Source organism: Ammospiza nelsoni, chromosome 2 (genome assembly GCF_027579445.1).
Source record: "Ammospiza nelsoni isolate bAmmNel1 chromosome 2, bAmmNel1.pri, whole genome shotgun sequence".
NCBI classification, from domain to species: Eukaryota; Metazoa; Chordata; class Aves; order Passeriformes; family Passerellidae; genus Ammospiza; species Ammospiza nelsoni.
The window spans coordinates 51,700,008-51,725,227 of NC_080634.1; the positions used below are offsets into that span (position 1 = coordinate 51,700,008).

A 25,220-nucleotide genomic window follows, 5' to 3' on the forward strand; every position below is an offset into this window, starting at 1 on the left:
GAAGCAACAAGGATGCCAAGGGGATGTAGCTAAAGAACTGCCGAGCACTGAACGAATGATCCCATGCATCACGCTCACTACACCATCCTAATTATCTTTTTCAAACATATTATCATAAGAGAAAGTAAAGGAAGTTTTAAAGATTTCTCTCCTCTAAAGAAAACCTGATTTCCATTAACTTGCTCACCAAGGAAGCCAAAGAAATTACAGTTTGCAATAAAACCAAAAAGAGTTGGAGTGGTATCACACCCTCCCTTCTCAGAGCTACACACAGCATCCCACCCAGCTTGGTTAGGAGCCAGCTCCAGGTATGCCCCAGGCACATACCACCACCAAACCAACCTCAATGCTGGAGTTTTAGGTTCTGAGGTTCCAAATAGTGCTAAAGAGAGTGTTCACACACAGGGAGAAAGCCTAGCTTCCCAGGGACATGTCACACCAACACTAACTGAAGTGGGGAAAATGTGGCAGGAAAGAAGAGACAGAAAATTTTAAACTCACAGATAGGGGGTTAAAGTAAACTTAAACTGGCAACACTCTACTAAGAGATTAAACATGACTTGCCCATACAAGAGTACGGTGAGATTTTGAAAACTATTTTTATTTCAAGCATTCTATAAGGCCAGGATTCAGTAACAGAAAACAGAGACATTCAGATTTCTCGCTCAATAAATAGAAGTAGGAAGACAGTGTTGAGTGACATTTTCCTGAAATCAAACTAACTTGTCTGCTGCCACTAGTACAACACAGAACTCTGAAGCTGTGGTTATAAGGGGTATGAACTAACTTTCTCCTCTCCCTTACATTTCATATAATGTCCTGCTGGTAGGAGAGTAGGACATTTCTAGACAAGGAAGACATGTCCATGGGAGATGCATTCAAACAATGCAGCCAGAAAATTTTGCAAGTGGAACAACATTAATTTAGAAATACATACAGTGTTAACTGCTTTCACGTAGATGCAGTATTTAAGCAGAAAGTGGAGACGCATCAGCAAATTTGACCATGGTGGAGCTTCAGCCTGAGTTCAGTCAAGTCCTGGCTCTTCAGCTGGTGTATAAACAAATGCAGGGAAAGGTGAGGAAGAGGAGATCAAAGAATAAATGGAGAAATATTCTGGATCTGCAAGCTACAGAAGTGGGAAATATTATTTCTGAAAAGTAGACACAACCAAGTTTCCTGCTTCTCCTTAATCTTTTCTCACACTTTTATTGTTAAATGAGGTGACAGCTGTCACTCCCTCTCCCTACAAGGAAGTGTCCAGCCTTATGCATGCCTCATAATTGACAGAGGTTGCTCTTTATAATTAATTATGATTTATCTCTACATTCATAAATATTTCCAACACCACTAACAGAAACATCAAATCACTGGTTACCAGTGCTAGTTATACATCTTCTCAGTCTACCACAAACCATACACACCCTTCCTTCAGCATGTTTGAATCAGTTCCATAGTGAAATATTCTTGTTGCTGTAGTGCCAAATTCCCAAATGAGTCTAGCTGAGGGGAAGCATAAAGGCTGGTTTCAGGAGAAAAGAATGGAAGTTGTGCACCACTGTTTGAGTGAATAGGAAGGACAGATGAAGATGTTTACCATCTGAGGTTGTAAATGTGCAATTATGTAAGGGTGCAGTTATGATAGAGCGTGAAGGCAGAAGGAGGCAGCTAAGACACAAAACAAGCACCATTTCCTGCAGGTGAGCATCACTGCCTGCTTCTGTGCCAATGTCCTGGATCCTGATACAAGTGAATGAAATACCACAGCCTGAAGCTCACACCCCATAGTGACAGATGCCTCTGGTCTCCACTCTCAATCTCTTTATACCACACTTGAGGATGTACTGAAATAGTGTAAATCCCAAAAGGCTTCAGAAAGTGACCTTTTGCCATACACAAAGTTATCTCAATTTTGATCATTATTACGTGGTCAGAGAGTTTGATACTGGGGGGCAGTGTTGGGGGGAGGTGGCCAAAGATGTATACCAAAAAAATCTACAGTGGTTTCTCTCTTCCAGGTTATCCCTCACTCTTAAAATCCTTGGTGGCCAACTGAAGTCCTTCCATGGTGGAATTAAAGCGAGAAGTTTCTGAAATAAAAAAAAAAGAAGAGGATCTGCTGAAGTTCCACAACAGCACAGGCAGCCGAAAGACTTAACAGATAACCCAGCCCTCAGACTGAGAAGAGTCTGTCCAATGTTTTTTAAAGTTTCTAATACTCAGCTGTTGGTTATTTTTTTTAAATGTTAAAAAGAAAGGAGAGGAAGCAGTCAATGGAAAGCAAAGGAAAATTAAAAGAATGCAAGGAGAGTGGAAAAGGAAGAAGATAAGAACTTGGATGTCAAAACTAGAGGCAGTAAGGACCTTACCACTTCAAAGCTGAAAAATAAGGAGTAGAGTAACACAGTGGATATTTTTTCCTCTACACATCACAAACACTATGTAATGAACAGCTGTTCAGCCAATACCACCATTGTACAACTACATCTCAATTTTTTGTTACAATGTGAATTGTTTCCCCTGTTACATGCACTCAGGATCTCACAGGCTTTCATGTTACAGAGTTAGTGTGAGGCACCTGCACAACCCAATTGTTGCTCTTTCTTGAGAGCTCCAAAAACCCACCTGTGGGCAGCACTTATTCTCCCAAGCAAATAGACTCTCTGCTTGAATGATTTTTTGAGCCAGATTTTCCTGGTTAGCACCGTAAAATGCAGGTGAGGTTTTCTGGTCATAATTCTGTGCACTTTTTCATGCTTCATTTTGTTTAATATTAGTGGTTAAATATCAAAGGACAAGTAAGTTTTTCACTATTATCTGTGTATCAAAGTAGCAACTGGAAGAAATTTGACAATAGGATGATATTTTCTGTAGCAATACTGGAAAACTGCTTTAGTCTGCTTGGTATCCTTCAGATTAATTTTTTTTCATTTTAGCCAAAAATCAGGCCTGCCTCTCCCAGCTATACACTCCTGCTTTTTTGCCCACGTCCTCCTGATCTCATGGCCTCCAGAGCAATTTGTTTCAGACCAAAAACTTTTTGGATGTCTTCATTAGATGTTAGAGCTAAACTGCCTCACTCAGAAGCATCACAGCCATGAAAGGGAAGTGCTTGGAATTGCACAGCCAGGGAAAGGAGGATAACACTGGGGTATCAAGAGGTTTGTCTCACCAAAACCACAGCCTTCAAGGCTCTTGTGGAAGAAGTATTCCTGCAGGGAGTTACTGACTGCTGTACTTCAAAAAGAAACATGTCAGCTTCTGCCTTGCAGTAGTCCTGCAGACAAATGCTTGAACAGACACATTTGTATTGCACTGGCATCTGAGTCCTGGTCTAAGGAGAACTTCTAGGCACCAAAATAATGCTGTTTTCACTGATCTCAACATTTCTCAAACTGAGAACTCTTGCTTAATCTCCAGAACAAATACTGATGTGCTGCCAATGCTGCAATAAGGAGCTCTCACAAAACCTTGAGATTAACCCTGTGTTTTCACAGAGGAACACTCTTCACTCTCCCATTGGGATACAAACATCCTTACACAATATGAATACAGCAGCATGTTCATCTGGCTAACAGATTAAGTTGCACTTGGCCAGTAATGCTCAGTTTGCTTTCCAATCTAAAGGGACCAAAATGATCATATTAACTCTCCCTTGATTTCCTATGATTTTAAAATCTTTCTGTTAGGAATGTCTCAATTTTCCTAATTTTTTATTTCCCCCCTGACATTTGAAGGAATGAAATCCATTTCAACATTTACAGTTGTTCACTCGAGCAGTTTCACAACCACTCTGGGACATCATTCTTGGCAAGTCAGCTTTAATCAGGAACCAGAGGGGAATTATTTTGTGGTGAGGTAAGACAACCTTATCCCTCAAAGCCAGGGGCACCATTGATCAGGAAAACTCACCTGTCTTTTACAATGCCTGCATGCAAACATTGTGGAAGCACTGGAATACTCACGTGGGGTCTGCGTTACCCCATAGCCTGTGCCTGACAGTGAGCATGAGCTGACTGAAAACCCCAAGACATGCTTCTTCCTTTCCACATACTTTTCTTGGTTTAATTCTTTTAACATCCTACTTTTGTAAAAGCTTAAAAGAGTCCTCTACCTGAAGGTTTGGTTGCAGAATACATGGCCCCTGATATCAGAGCTGACTGCTGCCCAGACAGGACACCCTGCACGTCCCCTCCTCCTATCTGCAGCAGCACGACCTCATCTGCTCCCTTGCCCCAGCCTTGGCACTGAGCTGGACCTTACAGCAGCTTATCTCAGTGCCTCAGTCCAGCAGGAAAGTATTGATTTGTTTGCTGTGGGCTTAGCGAATTAATGATAGCCTTCGTGTCAGCCAGCAGTTGCTGGAGCTGCTATCTGGAGCAAGGCTGGGAGGAAGGGCACTTCACACTTTGGGCAGCAGTTACCCTTTGCATCAGCCTGCTCTGAGATGGCAGATCCCAACTCCAGAGTAGCCTAAACCCATCTGACCTCTGGTGTCTCATCCTCTTCCTCCAACAGCCTTCAGGACCTTCCCTGACTCATTTCAAATGCTGAACCTAAACAAAGCAAAGCAAAAAACCCCAACATAAAACTCCAGCTGTATCTCCCCATTCCACCATAGATATCAATGGCCAAGCCCTGCAGAGACAGTGCATGGGCATTTTTGTAAGCCAAACACTGATGGGGAGTCTTCTTTTGCGGCAAAGTCTGCATTTCTCTCATTCTATATTCCAGAGAACTAACACAAGCTGACACAGTAGAGTGTTAGACTGCAAGACAGCATAACAAACTGGGGTTTCCTGGCAGCACACAGTGGCTGGGTGACAAACACGCAGGGCTCTGGGTCATTTCTGCTGTGCTCATGACAAGCAGGAGAGGAAGACTGAAACAATTTTGGGAGTAGCAGAGCAGACAGACAAAGTTACAGACAATAAGGCAGGATAATCTGCTAGCATGTATCTTTCCTTTCTTGAAGCACAAAAGGAAGAAGTTTCATATTTCAACATTTTCTCCCAGGAAGTGAACATAGCTCTTCATACCTGTTTCTTTAGCATATAAATATTTAATCAATAGCCTGGACATTTCTGGATAATAGCTTAGGACACAAGCCCACACAGACATCCAGTCAGGATTGTAAGCCAAAATCCTGCCTCTAGAGTGTTTGTATTGCAATATTATAAATAAGTAGCTTCTAAAAATTGGTAACAGGTGTAGACCTAAGTATTTTGTGCAAATATTTTTTATTTGCTTGCCCAATATTGTAGTATCTGATTATTTAAGAGGAAAATACTGCTACCAGATGTTGTTGATGTTATTAATGATCTGTGCTGAGAGCATCCTGCAAGACCAGTGCTTTCTGGGCCACATGGTAACAGAAATCTCCTTTATCTTCCTGCATTGGTAGCTGGTACCAGCTAATCAGCCTGCAATGTCATTTTTGTCATCAATGACATTTAGTCAAATTAAACCCCATCCAAGAGGTTTGAATTCCAACCCAAAGTATTCAACTACTTCCCCTGTGACATGAACATCCACTGTGAAAACTTCTGTGTTTATAACAGCTGCAACACAGTGCACACCCACCTCCTTGACCCGTTCCTGCCATCGACTGGAGGCATGGTCAGGTCAGACACAGGGCACCAGGTGACAAAGACCCCCTGACCACACCCCATGTGGATGATATTCCAGCAGTCCTGAGATGTCTTGATGTGAACAATTTAAGCCTCAGGATGTGGAATCTTTTAATGGCTCAGTTTGCTCATGGTGCAGGTTACTCTATTCCCATGTACCTCAGTTTATTTGTTTAAAAACTACAGATTAATCCATTTTCCATTTTGGAAAGAACAACTGATGGCAAACGATAGAGAAGTTAAGCTAGCATTTTCGTGCTGGAACCCACAATCCTTCCTTTTTATCTCAATCTTCCCAGAATATCTCTCATAAACGAAAGAAACTTTGCCAAGTTACCAAAGGGTTCAAAAATTCATGAGACAAGCAAGAACACAATAGCACACTTTGTCACACCAAATGAAAACATTAATGAAAATTTAACACTTCAATATACCAAGTCTTAGTGTGACCTCTTCCTACTGTTTCTCCACTGAAAAGCAGAACTGCCACTTCTTCATAATTTGGTGAAATACTTTTTTATTATTCATAGAGTTTTTTTCATAATAAGACCCTTAATGGAGCCAACACTACTCTCCATGCTGAAAAGACAAGGAAAGCGGGACTGTGATGACTCACAACAGATTGCCACAGCAACCAAAATGGGAATAAATTCCGCCTCTTAGGCATCCTACCCTGCTGCTTTCACTTCACCACACATGCTTTAGATTTCAGAGGAAAAAATGAAATCATATGGCTTTAATAACAAAACACTGCCTTCTCTTTTCCCCATCCAGGCCTGAAAGAAACAAAATCTGAACAACCCTCAACCCTAACTTGGTTAAAACCCAAGTAAATTGGAGGATACTAAATGCACCTTAAAAATTATAACAAACAATATTCTTTAGATGTTTGGTCAAATATAATAAAAAGATACTTGGTAAAGATAAAAGAGTAAAATATTCACAAGGTGACTGATTACCTGTTTGTTCATGCAGAATTTAAGACAGTCACTCATGACTGATGAAATGCAGCATCCAGACAGCCAGGGCAGGTTATGGTGTTCTCCTCTATCACATTCTGATATAACTCCATGCCTGATAGTGTTTCAGAAGAGTCTTTATTCTCTTGGGGATTTTTATTTAGATCTTCAAGATTAATAATATCATCTAAAAAATAAAGAAATTATAAACTGCAGGCAAAATCACCTGAAATTACCTTACATAGTCTCTCATTTCTGTTGTGTCAAGATAGAGTATTTCTAGAACAAGCTTTTATTTTACCAGAATCCTCATGATTTTTGCATCCTAAATGCCTTATAAAATAAATGAAATCTTTCTGTTTTGTCTCTCATAGGGGGTGGGAAGTGAGAGAAAACACCCATGCGTGTGTGTGTCTATTCCCACTCTTACACTGCTTCTCCAGAAACAGCCTTTCTCCTAAAATAGAGAAACTTCTCTCCTCTTTTAGACAGCAAATTCTACCAGCTTTCAGGGAACTACTGTTGTGTATTTTTAAACCTGTTAGAGAACCTGTGAAATTGTAGTGCATTAATATGGAAATCATGGAAAAAGACAACGAGCAACCTTATCCCATAACTTCCACACTGCAGGAATTAATGTGTGTGGAAGTCCAGAGCTTCATTTGAACCCTGATATCTCTTCCTGCCCAGGTGTGTGACCTCAAGTGCTGTTTGACAGCAGCTGACCATGAGCCAGCTGTGCCCAGGTGGCCAAGAAGGCCAATGGCATCCTGGCCTGTATCAGCAGTGGCGTGACCAGCAGGACCAGGGCAGTGATTGTCCCCTGTAGTTGGCACTGGTGAGGCCACACCTCAAGTTCTGGGTTCAGTTTTGGGCCCCTCACTATCAAAAGACTCTGGGGTGCTGGAACATGTCCAGAGAAAGGCAGTGGAGCTGGGGAAGGGTCTAGAGCACAAGTCTGATGAGGAGCAGCTGAGGGAGCTGGGGGTGTTGTTTAGTCTGGAGAAAAAAAGACTTAGGGGGGACCTTATTGCTCTCAACAGCTGCCTAAAAGGAGGGTGTAGCCAGGTACACGCTTTTCCCAGATAACAAATGCCAGGACAAGAGGAAATGGTCTTAAGTTTCACTGGGGAGGTTTAGATTGGATATTAGGAAAAATTTTTTCACTAAAAGAGTGGCTGGGCATTGGAACATGGTGTCCAGGAAGTAGTGAAATCATCATCTCCCAAAGTGTTTAAAAAAAAAAAAAAAAAGAAAAAAAAAAGTAGATGTGGCATTGAGGGACAGACTTGGGCAGTGCTGGGATAATGGTTGGGTCAATGACCTTATAGGTCTTTTCCAACCTAAATAATTCCATGGTTCTATTATTTATTATTATGCTGCCAACTTTTAGTGTTAATGAAGTTTAATTAACTTGAAGATCCTCAACCTTTCAGGGAAGTAAAGTCTCAAGAAAGACTATACAATGCTAAATACCACTATGATCTAGAATGGAAAAACTTGAGCTAATTACTGGAATATTTCAATGTAGGAAACTTTATAAGGCAATTTTAGCACTTAGATGAGGAAAAATTAAGTGATGACAGCAACCATAGCTCTGTGGACTATGGACACAATCAACGGCAGCATAAATTCACTTATCACATCATTGTGCTTTTGCACAAAGAGGAGTATTACCACTAGTTGGTAACAAAAACCAATTAGCAATAATACCCCTCCTGATAAGAAGAATTTTATACAGTTTTTGTATCACAGAAACTGTACTGACTTACCAGTCAAGCCATCTTCATTCTGCAATCCATTTGGTTTCTGTTTTTCCTAAAATAGATAACATTAGTCCAGCAAAAAGAAGGTATGTGACAAGAGATGTTATTTTGGGCAAGAACAAAGTCCATGCTCTATTTTATATTAACTAGTTCATTGTAATCAGGATTTTCCTGATTTCCACTACTGGACAAGGAAAAAAAGTAATTTATAAGTTAACACTTTCCCAGCTAGACAAAGAGAATTAATTTGCCCACAGTCACGCAGAATGACTTCTCTGCTGCAGCTCTAGCAGAGGTGATGGAGGATGATATCTGCTCAGATGATGAGAGAAAACTATAAGACAGAAAACATCTGAATGATGGTAGCTTGTACTTAATGAACATAGGTCAGGTCAAGACACAGATACCAAAGTTTTTTCACCCTTTTTAAACTAGGAGTTGTGCACGCTTCTGAAGTTGATATTTTAAAATCTGAATCCTATCATGCCAATGAGCTGGTTTTTGAAATACTCAGAGGAGGACAAAAAACATCTGCCTCCTCATTGTGGATATTAAAGCAAATTTACTAATAAAGAAGTGAAGAATTCCCCTTTGCACCTGAAATATTGGAAAGCCTTCCAAAATCCCCTAAAATTCATACCTCCACAGAGGTCTTCCACAGTAAATAGATCATCTTTGAAACTTTCCAGTCAAGGGGAACTACATAATCATCTGGCAACAAGGATTCTGCAGAAGAAAATATTTTTTGCAGTTCAGTGTTCAGATCTCTCCACAGCCAAAATACATCACTGAATTAAGATTTTTGCACATGTTATTTATATTTTTTTTTTCAAGCAGGTATTTAAATGAGCCAGCAGCAAAATCAGAATTTAGAATTTCTGGAATGTAAGGCCAGTGCACAAGAGGGGAAAGAGAGGGAAAGAGATTTGGGTTTAGTTTCTTTATTTAGACAAAGACTTTCCTACCATACTTTCGTTTCCCCCACATACTCCCCTAAAAATAGGCACATACAAGAAAAACAAAGTTTTCAGCCATTAAATTAAATTCAACTTAATTAACAACTTTTAAAATTTAAAATGCTTGATTATAAGAATTTTTGCACTATTAGTAGAGAAGGTGTTTCCTAAAGTGTTTTAACTCTAACACTCTTTAAGAAGCTGAAAAGAGGTTCTTTATAGGAAAACTGTCTGAAATATATTCTACACTTATATAAGGATCATACAAGCAAGAAATGCAATTAAATCTTCCATTTATAAATAACTAAAGACATTTATTTACCAAAAACCTCCCTTCCAAAATAATTTCAATAAAGATTGACTGTAATTCCAAGTGTTGTGAAATAATACCACTCAAATGTGTGCATCCATAAATAGTTGCCTGTCAATGTACTGTATGCCATAAAAAAAAAAAAAAAAGCAGGATAATTTTTAGAATTGTAGGATAATAATAACAAAGGAGAATGTGGCCAGCCAGGCACAATTCTGGTGGGAAAACCCCAGCAGTCAGCAGCCACAAGCTGGCAGAGAGATATTGGGGTAGGTTTGTATTTCTTGAAGGTTATTTCCAAAGGAAACTCACCTAGACTCCAGAGAATGTCCCCTGTTACTGACTCAGAGGAGGACATTTGGTTCATTAAGCTACTGAGTGTTTCTGAATGCCTGGTTATTCTTTTTCTTTCTTGGAAGATGCCTGTTTTCAAGTCATGGCCAATTCCCTCTAACATTATAAAATTTAAGATCACAAATATGAAGATTCATCAAGTTTGGAGAAGAAAAATGTTTTATATGCAACAGTTGAGGACATCAACAGTACTTCTTTGCTTACTTTCAGCTCTATATGGCAAATTCTTTGGTGTGTGGTGCCAGATTTAGGTAAAGCAGTCTTTTATGTCCCCCTTTAGGGACCTAAGGTGAAGTAATGCTTCCTATGATTTGCATTATTGTTCTGGCAGATGGCATTGCCATGGACTTTTAAAAAGCAACAAAGAATCCTGAGGTCAGTTTGAGCAGATAAATGACATAAGCTGCTCCTCAGCTGTCAGATTAAAATTTTCATATGAAAATTCATGCTTAACTTTAAATTCTATTGAAACAAACAATTGTAAAGGTATACTGAAAAGCTGGCCTATGTTTTTTAATCCTAATTGTTGGCTAAGTGAAAGTTCAAGTTTCTCCACTAAATTTGGACTCAAGAAGCTGAAAAACACTATGCACAGGGAATATGTCTCTTTCAGCAGGTGTTCTAGGGTGACTTCCAAACAAAACTCTCTTGTTTTCACTGGTTACAGCTCTGTGGGATTACATTAGCCTGCAGTATGGGAAATGGTGGCTGGCACACTCAATTCCTTTGAGGATTGCTTGTCTTTTACCTGCTAACTTAAAAGTATTAAACTGAAAGTACAAAAATAAGATATCTGGAGCTCTGGAAGGCAAGTACACAACACCAGGACACTTATTAATAAGGCACACTTAAAAAGAAGACATTGACTTTCAGAAGACATCTTGTAAGCCTGATGTTGAATTTCAAACCAAATTGGATTTTGGGAAAGTTTTTCAACAGCATCTAAGCCACGCAAGAGCGTATGAAAACTCCATTAAAATAAAAAAGAATGTTATTATCTGGAATATAAAACCAAACATGCAGCCTTTATATAAGTGCACACATTTTGTACCACATTTTCATTTAGTTCCATAATCATCACAGTAAAGTCTTACTCAGTAGGATGTATTCAAACATCATTTAGTTCTGTCATCAATACAGAAAAGTCTTACTACGATATATTAAAAATTGAGCAAGCATTTCATGTTTGGATTTAAAGTTAGTCAATTTTTGCTACTAAAAAGACTGCAAATACAAGGCCAAACCAAAAGCCCCTTTGACAGAGATGGAGGATTTTAGGTACAAACTAAAAACTGTCACCAAAATGTGATTTGTTTCAACAGCATTAATATTTAACTAAAAACTGCAAAAAAAAAGAGTTTCTAACCATAGTACTTTCATTTGTTTTTTGGTTTGGAGGGAGTGCTTTGTTTTTTGTTTGTGGTTTTGAGGGGATTGTGGGTTTTTTTTGTTTTACATAGGAGTAGTAAGAAAAGCATTATACCCAGTGGAAGACCTGGAGAACCAAAGAGCTGCACAAGTTGAAAAGCAAATCCTAATGATAAGGGAAGTCCCAGAAAACTGCATTTCACATCTGCATCTTGATAATCTTCAAGCTGTGATGTCTTTGCTGGCTCAGAGTCATCTGCTCCATTTGCATTTTCACTGCAGCTTGCCATTGTAGTAGAATCTTCTAGATATTCAGAAACAACTTTAACAGAAGAAAAATTATCTGGTTGGCCATTTGTAACCTCTGAAGAAACATGTTCACCCTCGTCCTCTTTTTTATTAACTACCTGTTGTGGCTGAAGAGTAGTAGCTTGCTCCTCCTTTGTTTTGGAATCGACACAAACCCTGCAGGCATATTTTGATATAGGAGAACATTGTCCTGAATGAGTGTAAGAAATATTATGTACCAGAGCATCTGCATCTGGAGTGGGTGAGGAATATTCCTGCAATGCATGCAATTCCTGTTCATGTGCTTCTCCACAGTTCTTGCTTAGAAAGTAATTTTGCCTCACTTCTAAAACACTGTTTTGGGGAATATCTTCTCTTACTGGGATGTCCTTCCCTTCCTCTGTATGAGCAAAGATCTGTCTTGGTAGGTTAAACTTTGGTGCTAAGTTGACAATTCTTCTGTATCTCTTCCTCTTCAGTGTAATTGGTGTAGCATCATTTATTGGCACATTTACTTCACTTGAACCCTGCATGAAGGCAGCCCTGGCTTCCACTAGGGAATCAAAGTGTATTTTACCAGGAGACACGGACAGACCATTGCTTATTACATTGCCAACTTCCTCAGTTTCTGTTTCAAGATGGTTTTCCTTTACCAATCCCTCATTTGACTGATAGCAGTTTAGCTCTGCTGAACTGTTCATGTGAGTCTGTTCAGGTTTCCTCACTTCTTGAGATTTTTGTTCACTTACACATTCATCCTCAGAGCGAGGAGAGAGAGAAACTTGAGCATTGAAGCCCATCTGCAACTCCTCAGTAGATAAATTAATTGAAAAAAAAGCCCAGGCATTGGAGGTAGTTTCATCTGCTTTTAAAAATGGACATTTGCCCTCTGTGTTATCAGTCACATTATTAAGTATATTTGAACTGCAATACTGAGAGATTTCTTTTTCTTCTCTGTTTAAACTTAGGCCCTTGGCTTCCAAGTCAGGTTCACATGTAATTTGGCATGATCCCAGTTTGTTTTCTGTGCTTAACAATGTCATATCATAGTCTTCAGAAATGCCTTCTGTTTTCTGGACAGAATTTTTATCATTGCTTATTGTTAGGAAACTGCAGAGGTTGTCTTTCTGCCTCTGCTTTGCTTCCTTGTCATCTAATGCATTTTTGGTTAGGTTTTCAGTACAAAAAGGTTTTACATCTCTTAAAAGCAAACTGTCACTTTCTACAGGCAATTCATTTTTCCATGCACTATTTGACATCGCTGAGACCTCAGGCACAGCAACCAGAAAACTCTCTCTTGAAACCCCTGCATCTTCTTTTAGGCTTTCATCACTACTCTTAGGCTGCTCTTCACAAACTGTTACTGGATCCTCCGGGCCTTTGCTGAATGTACACATTGATTTTTTGTTTTCTTCTTCCAAGTCATCCTCTTCACTTTCTGATCCGTCATGGTCACCTGGAATTGGATGATGAGCTACTCCACATAACATTTTCTTCGTAATTTCTGTGCGATTAGTTTTCATTGTTTTGTTTCTTTTTCTCTTTTTCTTCTGCTTTGCTTTTATTAACAGGAATCCAGGGTTCTTGCTTAAAATTTTCTCCCTATATGAAAACAAAGAAGATCAAATGTAAAACCCCAAACAAATAAAAAATCAAGCCCCCACTAAGTTAGAGCAATAATGTATTCGTGGTGATCAACCTGAAGAATAGGTACTTTATGTTACTATGATGATCAAACACAGACTATCTGCATTTTTCAGTTGATAATATCTCAGATAACACCTTCTATTGGTTAAACAAATGCCTAATCAATACAATTCAGGACAATCCCGAACATTTAAATCCATTTAAGTAAACCCAGGTGCCATCTCAATAACTTTGCTTTACAAAAAGTATCACAAATCATCATTAGACCATACATTGTGTTTCTAGATGCCTTTCTAGCATGATGTTTGAATAATAGTTCCTGAAAACCTGGTGCTATTCTGAAATTTCAGTAAATGCTGTGAGGAGCTGAAAGTAACGAGGTAGAGGACAATGTCATCCATTAAGATCAAATACTCAAATTCAAAACATACTAACCAAAATTCAAACAATGTAAAGTCACAGTGACTACGGCAACTCTGATACTTACTGTTCAGTATATTAAGTCTTGAATCATAAATATTTGGAAGAAATATTTCATACTTTATTACCAACAAAATAATACACTGTGGAAAAATTAAGATGCTGTAGGAAAAATGACATGTTTACAGTTAATTTTGTAGCTCTTTTCAGAAGTCTTATTTATTTTGTCTGCATTTCTCATCAAATGTAACAGAAAGCAGCTCTGACTTCTCTGAAATCTTGACTTTGGCCCATCAGCCAGCTAACCCTGAAATGAAAACTTGTAAGGAAAACCCAGTCTAGGATTCCATCCAGGAACCTAACATCTCCCTTTTCAATTGTTCAGAGATATTAAGTTTTTAGAGCTAAATTTGATTGATAAATCTTTGTACCAAAGACATATTCCTTTTCTGTAATTCTTCACTTTTCTGGAAGTCTGTGTTTGTGATGGTACTTTGCACAATAAACTAAGGCAAAGCAGCAGCTACAATTATAGGGTAAAATTAGTTGAATTTTGGAAATGTGTATGTAAAATTACCTGCTTTATTAAGTGCTGTATTCTGAAATTCTTGAGAGAAACAATACAAAACAAAACATAAAAGGGTAACTGTCAATGTAGAGGGAAAGCTGATCACTAGGAGGCAGCCTGGGAATTAATGGGAATCCTATGGGAATCTATCCTTTTCCATTATTCATTCTTAAATTTATTCACTGTTAGTCTCTAAGTTCTTCCTTAATTTGAACTCTACAAAGCAAACCCTCCTAATTCTCTGAGTGCAAAGGACAGCAGCAGCCTTCTCAACATAGCAATGAAATTTGTTGACTGCAACAGGATTCAAAAGTCTTGGTGCCTTGGTGCCTTGATATCACTGCAAGGGGCACTACAGATCTCCATAGTGGTCTTGTCGGAAAGCACATGAAATTTATTTCCTTATAATAGCATCCAGATAAGAAATCCTACTAAGAAATGGATTTTCTTCAACTGTTGGCATTGAAGTCCAAATGGTGCTTTCCTCCAAGTAATGAAAATTGACTTCTCCTTTTCCAGATCTGTGTATTTTTAATACAGTGCCCTATGGTTTACATGGGAATGTCCACACCATGTTGAATTCTGTTCACAATACACTCCATAGTCAGCAACATGCCTCCTATCTCTCCAGAACGAGAAACATAGGATGCCAAAGTTTTAGGATTGAAGAGATCTTATTTGTCAACTGAAATAAATGATATTAAAATGAAGTACCTGCAATAGTAGCTGGAGAGATTACTTTCTTACGTATAGCCCACACATGCAGAAATCATATACTAATCCAAGATTATATCTTATATTTTGACAATTATTTTCTTCTTTAGTGAAGAAATTTCATAACTTGAAACTGGTTTTAGACAAGGAAATTCTCTGGAGTTTTCAGATTCATAAACCCCCTTACCAGTGAAATAGAAAATAATCTCCCAGTTTTAACTGTTTTTAATGTAGTGGGGAATAAAAAATCAGATCTGTGCATCAATTCCAAGAAGGATTTATTGTTGTACCTAAAAGCCCTTGTGCTGCCAGAACAACTGCAGAAATGACAACTAAATTATCCATGTCAGCACTGACACAGGTAAGGAATGAACTTCTCCAGCCTTGATATTATTGTAGATAAACTTTTCTTATCACTTACTTCTTCCAGATGTGAATTTGCACTGATGTTGCTGGAAGTGAACTTCCCTAATACTGGTGCAAGCATGTTTCTGATGTCTATCCCCAGACACATCTGACAACACTTTCAGGACAATGCTGACAGAAACTTTCTTGGGCTGGGATGTTGCATCAGAATTGCAGAAATGAGAGAAAAAGTCTTAAAGGTCTGCACACTTTCTTAGTCTCCTTACTATTAATTCTGAATGAGGATGGAAAATCACACTGAATGGGATTCACTTTAGAATGCAAGAACAGAATAAAAACCACATCCACCAAATAATGGGAAAAGAATCCCCTGGATGGTCCAGAAAAACTAACAGCTATTACTGCATTGAAATTATTGCATGTCAAAATAATAACAAATACAAACGTTGATCCAGGATGATGATTTAGCACACCTGGATATAATCATGAATAGTGACATTCAACAGTTAATCATAAATACAACTATGTAATTTTTGTGCTTTGGAAATATGGAGGTTTTATAACAGTTCAAGGAAATTATTTTTATAAATATATGAATTTCCTAAAGAAAGGATTAAAGCAACAAGGAAAGTGATGAACTACTAAGTGTAGAATAATAAAATGTAGAATAATAAAATACTTAATGGTTCTGGATAACTTTTGTTTTTCAATTGATTCTAACAAAACACTACTCCAAGGAAATATTCTAATGCTCTGTGATGGCATAGCTAAAATTTCCTGCTTAGGATATAACCCCATATCATGTTAAAGTTTTTGCATTCAATTAAGCTAATTGTCTACTAGTTTTCATAAGATTAACTTTGTTCTTCCTCTTTTAGTCCACCTACACACCTTTTGAAAGTTTCTTTTACTGTAAAACCATATGGCACACAACCACTGAGAAAATGCAAGAACCAGCATGGAGACAGACTTCTCTTTTTTAGAGACATTTGCTAGTGAGCTGCTATTAAAGGCACACAACACATACAAAAGAAAAAGAAAAAAGGTGCAATTTCAGCTGGTATTTAAATTTTGCTACATATTATGTATTTAGAAACCTGGTTAGTAATAAAAAGACCTGAAAAAATATAATGGTATCTTCGTTGAAGAAGGAATTCCCCTTCTGTAACACTTTTAAATTTCTCAGCCTACTCTTTAGTCAATACTAAATGCTTTTTGCCATAACTGTTACACGTGACTTTAACACTGCATCCTACTGCTCAAAGTAGCATTGACCAGGTTGATTGAGAGCCAGTGCTCAGACAACACTTTCAACTGGAGAAACAAATGCACTTTCACTAAGTAGAACATACTAACTAATGAATCTAAAGCAGTTGGTCACATTTTGCTGAAAAATGGCAAAACCAAAAGAATTACTTATTTGCAATTGTACAGACTTCACCTCCAGCATGCATCTAAGCTGATGTCTGCTTGATATAGAAAAATGCCTGCAGTAATGAACTATAGAGTCATTTAAGTTGGAAAAAGTCTCTGAGATCATTAAGTCCAACCATTAATTCAGCACTACCAAGCCCATCACTAAACCATGTCCCCAGGTGCCACATTTACATGTCTATTAAATACCCCTAGGGATGGTGACTCCACCATTTCCCTGGGCAGCCAGTTCAGTGCTTTTCAACCAGTAATGTTTCCTAATCATCAGGGAAATTGGAGATACATTTAAAATCCAATTCTGAATGACATTTAGCAATGAGGTACAGAGTCTTTCAGAAATATATGCCATTATTAATCTCCAAAGTCTCTGGACTGTGTTTTCAACATAAAAATTACAGCAGAGCAACTTGCCTAAGATGGCATTTACTGAGATACACTTCACTTTCCCCATCTGGTAAGTCCAAGTACATTCTTAAATTCCTCATTACCTAATTTTGCTTCAGAAACAACTAAAAATTGAAGTTATAATTTTGGAATGAAAAAATAAAAAGCCAAGGTACCAGCCTTTTTGTTATATATCTTGCCTTTAGCACCAAAATGAGTGATAAAGATCTAGTTCTGCAAAACCAAATGGAAAATTGGGTTGTATTATCATGTGATCAAGCACCTGGAAAAAACCACAAAACTTGCCAGCATTACTGGGTTTCCTGGAAGCTGAAATTCCATTAGACATTTGAGGTTCAACTTAGCACTTGGCTGCTGAAGAAAGAGTCTTTGTCACCCTTGCCTGCTTTGCTCCAGATGATGCCCTTGTACTTCCACTATGACCTTTTGCTGGCTCTACCACTCTCCTTGCAGGTGGATTCACCTGCCTTGACCCTGCATCAAAAGAAAAGAAGTACATACTTTGTTGTTATGCTCATTTAACTCTCCAAAGCACAGAGGAAAAAAGTGTCTGGCTAAGACAAAGAAGTGGTTGGTGGGAACACGTGAGTACCTCCAGCAGCAACATGTCAGGTTGCCTCACAGCAAGGAAATTAACTACAAATTACTTGTAAGAAATGTTTACACATTAGTGTTGCAAATTAATTCTCTCTGCCCCAAATCAGCAAATATCCCACTAACTGAATTAAATCAGTAACTCAGTATTTATTATTCCTTTGTCTCTCAACAGCTTTGCCAGTGGTGGTGAGATTTAAGTACCTTTATAAAATAAACTAATCACAATGCTCAAAGAGCTGGTCCAATTTTTATACAGGAATGATGTATATACAGTTCTGTGCAATGTATAATCAGTCAGACTGCTGCCCTGTTATAGTCCAGACACAAAAGACCTTGATCTAGAGAGTACACAGAGAATAGCATGCAATTGGTCTGATTAAAGCATGCCTTTAGAAGCTGTTCATTTAATCAAATATATGGCAAAGGGCAAGCACTTTGCTTTCTAAGGTTAAAAACCCAAAAAACCCACCCACCAAAACCCCCATGTTCCTGAGGTAACAGCAATTCAGTTTCAAATGACAATCTGTTCACTCCATAGAAATTTCAGGTGAGATGACTTTACTGATTTTTGTCCTGCCTGGTTCATGGAAGTCATGAACGTCTTATGATTTAAATGTCCTAGTTTGGTTCCTTAGTCATAGTCTATGCTGATCAAGATTAAAGAAATCAATTCTGAATATACTGTTTAAAACATGTTTATGTACTGAATATACAACTGCCTACTATGAAATACCTACTTTCTGAACAAGTGAAAAACAAGCTATTTCAACCTCTTCTAGATGCCATAAATATCTCACCTGACACAATTCGAAACTGAGAAGAGAAACAAAACAACTCCCTCAAAAATACATGGACTGATGGATGCCAACAGATGGAGAAGAGGTGCCATTTTTTTCTTTGACTGAATTTTTCTGCACTGTTAAGTATGACTTGGTGTTAAAAAGCAGGTTAAGGTGAAAAAAAAGGACAAGAAGAAACACTCCAAGTGATCTAATTATATCTTAAGGGGAATGCTTACAATACAGAGAAAGAACCCTGCAGTTTCACCATCAGCCTTTCCCCCATGAAGGCTCAGAGGATCAGTTCCAAGTTCTGGCCACATTTAGTCCTTTGAAGGGAACATGATGGGCACCAATGACAATGTTATGCACTGCAAATATCAGTACCAATCATCTTGTCATGCACTCACTCTAAAGTTACTGTTCCAATAAATAAATAAATATTTTAACCAGAAAATAAAAAGACCCACACCCTGTGATACATCATCCTAGCACCTGAACACAAATGACAGACATTGTAACAGGATGTAAAGATAAGCAAGTACAACAAAAGGGTTTTAAAATTAAAAATGAGATTTACAGGGGGAAGTATTGACCTTTCTTACCAATGCACATTCACACGAAAAACAAATGTAAAATGAATTTTGAGATGAGACACAAGCAGAATCAAGTTGAAGAAAAATATGGGTGGGAGACTAAGGAAGCAATAGGGGCATAATGAGAGCAGATTTAAATATCTGGAGCTAAGTAATAAACTATTCCCTGTTAGGAACTTTCAATGAAAGATAACAGATTTCAGCTGTATTTAAAGTAACTTTAATTAGCAAAATTATAGCAAAGACCTAACTATCCACCAAAGCACAGACTGTAATTCTGGAACAAAAGCATGAGTTTTACAAACACAAGACAATACTGCAAAATTAAGGAGAAAAAAACCCATGAGGACAAACACACTGTATGACACAAAATACTACTTTTAACAAAACAAGAAAAAATTCAAATAGCTTAGGGGTTGGGGTACTATATGCTCAGCATTTAAATCAGCAAGGGACTGGAAGCATTGAAAAAGTTAGAGAATAAGGTGTAGCTCTCCACACAAGTTTATAATGAAGGGAAGAAAAGGGAAGGAGAAGATGGATCCAGAGTTATGAAGACAACTGCACTAAAAAACACACAGGACTCAGATGAGAAAAAAGCAGTTAAAGAATAAACAAAAAAGAGGAAGGGGGGAGTTACAACAGGAAAACAGTAAAAGAAAACAGTATCAGCAAATATTAAGTAACCAGCCTCTAACCTAGGTTATAGCAACATTAAAATTCAAATACTTGTAACTGCAGACAATGCTGCTATTCAGAACATCTGTTCCACTTGTTGCACTCATTCTGTGCATCTCAAATGCTCTATGAAATACTAAGAAACCACAGAGCAGTCAGTTAAAATGCACATTCTGTGGACATTATTACACCTTTTCCAACAAATCTCCATACTTCGTCATGCTACTACCCAGATTTTACTATTTCTGCATACTACACTTTGGTATTCACTTATTTTCCTTTTCAAATATCTTTTACCAAAGGGCTAGAGATATACAAAAGACATGATGAATTAGCCCCTAAAGATGATTACTTTTTAAAAAACAGCCCTGTATTATTCCTAGAGTTGGGGATGAATAAGTGCAGAAAATTGTCTTTCAATTCTGTAATTTAGCGAGCATCAACAGAAATTTGTCTTTGGGCAGAAAATAAAAAATTATTTTAGAGAAGCACTAATATATACTATTATCTTCTAGTTCTGGAAAGACAACACAGCTAAATGGACACTGAGGGAGAAAAAAGGGGAGCAGCTAAAGGTGTTGAGCAACCTGTTGAACCTGTGAACAACTTTGCCAACACTGCTATGAAACAACCAGAATAAAGGGCACTGCCAGTTTTGCTGCTAGTTAAAGCCAGAAACTTAGGGTCCACCTGAGAATAAGAACAACATCACAGCCAGCATCCAACACCCTGAGACTAGGCAGCACTTCCATTAGTGACTTAAAACTCTGCTCTGATAGGTAAGGGCTAACTCTTCTGATATTCTGAACACTGCTCTCACTCCATCACTTATAACCAAATAACTTCTCTCAGAAAGGGCCTCTGGAGATCATGTGGTCCAACCTCTGCTCAAGGCACTATCATGATCTCATTGCTCAGTGCCTTGCCCATTAAAGTTTTGAATATTCCAAGGATGAGATTACACAAGCCACTATCCAATACAAATTCCCCATGTTGCAACCTCCACCTGTTGCTTCTCATCTAAGAGGACCTAGACCTAGGACCAAGAAAGGCACTGAAGTATTAATTATTAGAATCAAGAACTCAGTTTAGACTGCAGGAACGAAGCAGAAACAGAATGAAACACAATGCTCTGTCATCCACATATTACATACAAAGAATTTATAATCCTACATAAGGAATTTTTGCTGCACTGCCATAAGCACAGTCTCCATGAAGTGAAGGATAATGCTAAATATTCATTGAGCATTTAGCACATGTACCAAATGCCTGCAAAGAGCCACAAATGCAGCTCAGACATACAGACCTGACCTGCTTCGGGCAGACTATTCCATGTCTATTCTTTTGTTGTCAAAGTCCCTGAAAAACACTGTATCCATCTTGCAGGCTATCAGGAAAAATGCCAAATGGGGGAAAATAATACAGTCCATCCACTCCTAAGCCAGGTTCATGAGCCTTCAGAAACTATTAATGGTTAAGAGCAAGATGTGGGATAAGCTGTTCAGTAATTTCTCATAGACTATTATAACCTATAATACAGGCTACCCAGACCTAAAGGTAATGAATAAAGGAAAAAAACCCATAAAAGTATCATGAATAATATAACAGTCACACAGGATTATGGGCCTATGACTAAGACTGATTTATACATGATACACTACATCCCTTAGAAATAAGCAAATGCTTACTCAGTAAGCTAAAGCAGCACTTCTTAGTCTGTTAGCAATTTAGAAAGAGGTTAAACAATATGACCCAAGAGAATTCAGCCTTTTAAAAAATCAGTAGTTTAGATTGGATTAACAAAACAAAAAATTTAACACCATTAAAAAGACTTCAAGTACAACTGATTTTTTTGTTTTGTTTTGGGTTTTCATGGATATATTCTGGCTTGGCACAACATGATATTGCTGCAAGAACACTATGAATCAGTAAGGTACACATGACATGGTCAAGGACTGCCTGCCTACCAGAGAAATGAAGCAGCAGCACTATCAGCTAAAAGGAAACTGCAAAGACCAATTCCAGACAAAATACTTCAATGCTTTTATTATCTTTTATCTATAATTCCACTGACAGCATACCTCAATCAAAACCCACCATTTGCAGCTTCTCCATTACTACAGTAATAAATTAAGACAAATTTGAGATGATTAGACCTTGATAATCTGTTACCTTTTTTTAAAAATAAGACAAATTATGTTTTCACACTTTTTTTTTCTGTGATCTCAAAATAAGCAGGTTTGAAGCTAATTTCAACCAATTAGCCTATAAAAAGAAAAAAAAAACCCACAACAAATTTATTGATGTACAAGATTTTCACCTAGGATATTAATAGACAGCTTTATTCTCTCCTCTTGCTTTTATTTCAAAAGGACAAGAACACCAACATTAAAACGAGAAAAGTATCAATCTGGAAACCCCAAAGAGAAATATTTCTACATCTGATCCACACGAAACATCTCATCACTTAAAATGAGGGCTTACTTTCAATTTCATTTCAACACTGTCTTTTTAATGCTTTTTACAGGGAATTGTAATACATGTGTCTGATCTTTTGAAGTTTCAACATATACCCAGTCACCTCATCTCCCTGATGTACCAGCACTGAGCAAAAACATTTCCTCCAGAGAACATGATTGCTAGGAGAAAGCAGTAGTTAAAACTACATGCCACACATGAATGTGAGAATTCTTCTAATTCACTGAGAATGAAACTTACTGTTCAGCTAAAAGAAGAAAATACCAACAGTTTAAATTACAACAGGAAAGACACACAAACAATAAATAGAAATGTTATGGGTTTTAGCTAGAGAAAGCCTTGTTTTCAGTGATCTACTAGCAGAGAAACAACCATCTCTGCAAAAGGTTTCAAGAGACAGATGTCAGATGAAATCTTGGCCTTCTTCTTAAACACAAAAACCTTAAAAAATTATGCATCATGGCAAACTAAATTGAACCTCAAGAGGGTATGGCTACAAGAACAGAAGACAGGATACCTCACAGGAGATAATTTAACATCACATCTCAAAAAATTAGCAGTGTTACACCAGGTTGTCATGGTTTATTCCCTGCATCACCTCAGCCCCACACAGCCCCTCACTCAACTCTCTCCTGATGGAATGAAGAAGAGGATCGGAAGGGTAAAAGTGGGAAAACTCATGGTTTGAGATAAAGACAGTTTAACAGGTAAAGCAAGAGCTGCACATGCAAGCAAAACAAAACAAGGAATTCATTCACCACTTCCCACAGGCAGGCAGGTGTTCAACCATCTCCCAGGAAAGCCAGGCTCCATCACATGGAACTCTTACTTCAGAAGACAACCACCACCATTCCAAACCCCCTCACTCCTTCTTCCTCCAGCTTTATATACCAGGTGTGATGCCACAAGGTCTGGGATCTCCCTTTGGTCAGCCAGGGTCAGCTGTCCCAGCTTTGTCCCCTCCCAACTCTGAGAGGAGCAGAAAGGCCTTGATGCTCTGTAAACACTGCTCAGCAGTAGCAAAAACACCCCTGTGTTATCAACACTCTTTCCAGGCAAATCTAAAACACAGTCCCAGATCAGCTATTCTGAAAACAACTAACTTTATCCCACCCAAAACTAGCACACAGGTTTTTCAGGGTTTGGTCTTGGGGTGGCAATTTTTTTCTTAACTATACAAAATTAAAATAAGTAAACTACATCGCCCAAAGAATGCTGATGAAAACTTTTGGTAATTCAGGATATAAACCAATAAACCAGGAAACAGCAGCTTAGATGAAGCAGTAAAACTAAAAGCACTTTTCCATATAAAGCTGATGCTAAGTGGTCTGCTATATTGATGCCTTGAGAATGAACCAATTTATGTATGTTCTACAAATTAATTTTCATTTAAATTTCATGCTTAGAAAACTTAACTCTTAAATTTACTTACCAAACATCCCACTAGTTTCAAGTATGCAGGAAAAACTTAGGATTTTTACTTATAATATTATGGCTGTATGCATTAGTTAAATTTAAAAACAAAAACCAACCTGAGATTATTATTTCATGAAATATGATGAACTAGCAATTTATTTAAAAAGTGAACAATGGGAAGCCATCATTCTAGTTACAGTATCATCATCAACAGAAGTACTGTACAGAAAGTACAGACAGTAAGAATTTTCAGATCCCCTGTCTAGCTAAGCAGCAAGTTCTTACATTTCTTGCACATTTTGATCAAATAACTAATCTTCCTTGGTTTTGAGGGCATGAGAAATTCAGTATCTGTAACATGTATTTCACATAATTTTTTACCTATAAATAGTATAGTGTAAAATCAACTTCTGAGATATGTCTATGATCTGTGACTGTCATATCCTCACGAAATATGATTATACAATGAAACAGAAGTGTTACATGGACAGTAATTCCAGTGGGTTTTCACCTACCATGTCACTGTACTTACCTTAGAATACAGCTGTACAGATGAACCAATTACAAATGTTTGATACACAAATTGCAAAGCTTCCCTTCATTAAGTGTCCTTTTCAAACTGCAGGCCAATTGATCAGCATGCTTTGCACAGCAAAAACACTCCCATGCACTGATAATTAAAGAGGCATCACAAGAAAAGCTGCACCATCTTAGAGCAGTACAAATTAGTACCTATTCAAATAAATACTGCTAAACAACCCCATTTCAATCTTCAATAATCAGCTCTTTTTTGCCATGCCTTAGCACTGTGTGAATATTACATAAGCCTCAATATATTTTATCATGTTATAGCATGAGTAAATGAGTCTAAAACCTTTTTATCTTCCCCACACTTGAAATGTGCTTTCATGTTTAAATATAAAAACTTTGGCATAATTGAAGTATTAATGAGCATTTACAATGATATCCATGATTCTTTTGAGACATGGAAAAATACAACAATGAAAACTAAAATACAGTAAATACTTGATATGAATAACAGACAATAAAGGAAAATTATTAATATAGTTGGGGAATCTCTTTTCCACACAAACACATAATTCAATATATTAACAATGCAGGCGCTAGTGAGATTTTAAATTCTGGTTCAAATAATTAAAACATAAATTTGCACAATAGGCGTAGAAAGCCCCAGAAAGATACCTCATTATATATAGCTTGATTTTCAGCTCTCATGGTATTCAGACTTTATTGATGAAGTAATTTTTAGGGCCTATTGAAAAATTGTCTACAATTTAAAAAATTATGCTGGCTTTGCAATTTTCAAAATTCTGATACTGTGACACAAAATGAGTAGAAGATAACCATCTAAATTCTTTGTTACATACTCACGCTCTTGACAAAATTTCCTAGTCAATGTTTGGTCAATGTTTAAGGAAGTCAAGAGCAGTTAGGTTATTTCAGCTATAGCAGGGCAGCAATAATGTTCAT

At 37.7% G+C, this 25,220-nt stretch overlaps 1 protein-coding gene across 3 annotated transcripts; it reads right to left on the bottom strand.

Annotated features, from left to right (window-relative positions):
• Positions 1-580: 580 nt before the first annotated feature.
• Positions 581-25,075, bottom strand: LOC132087375 (uncharacterized). Of its 3 annotated transcripts, none has more exons than XM_059493514.1 (6): positions 23,143-25,075; positions 11,459-13,233; positions 8,996-9,081; positions 8,362-8,407; positions 6,590-6,776; positions 581-2,090 (listed from the first exon to the last, which is right to left on the bottom strand). In XM_059493514.1, the coding sequence occupies exons 2-5, from the start codon at positions 13,152-13,154 to the stop codon at positions 6,622-6,624; spliced, it is 1,983 nt and encodes a 660-aa protein (XP_059349497.1). In that variant the 5' UTR covers positions 13,155-13,233; positions 23,143-25,075; the 3' UTR covers positions 581-2,090; positions 6,590-6,621. The 3 variants fall into 3 exon arrangements, with proteins under 3 accessions (XP_059349497.1, XP_059349498.1, XP_059349496.1); XM_059493515.1 differs by having other exon boundaries at positions 11,459-13,229; positions 23,075-23,174; XM_059493513.1 differs by having other exon boundaries at positions 23,075-23,157.
• Positions 25,076-25,220: the final 145 nt, after the last annotated feature.

Coding starts and splice junctions, on each gene's coding strand:
- LOC132087375 (XM_059493513.1), bottom strand. CDS start 23,103: ATGGTTGAACACCTGCCTGCCTGTGGGAA. Junction 13,234..23,074: donor CACCTGCCTGCCTGTGGGAA/GTGGTGAATGAA, acceptor GTTTTCATATAG/GGAGAAAATTTTAAGCAAGA. Junction 8,408..8,995: donor TGTGGAAGACCTCTGTGGAG/GTATGAATTTTA, acceptor TATCTATTTTAG/GAAAAACAGAAACCAAATGG.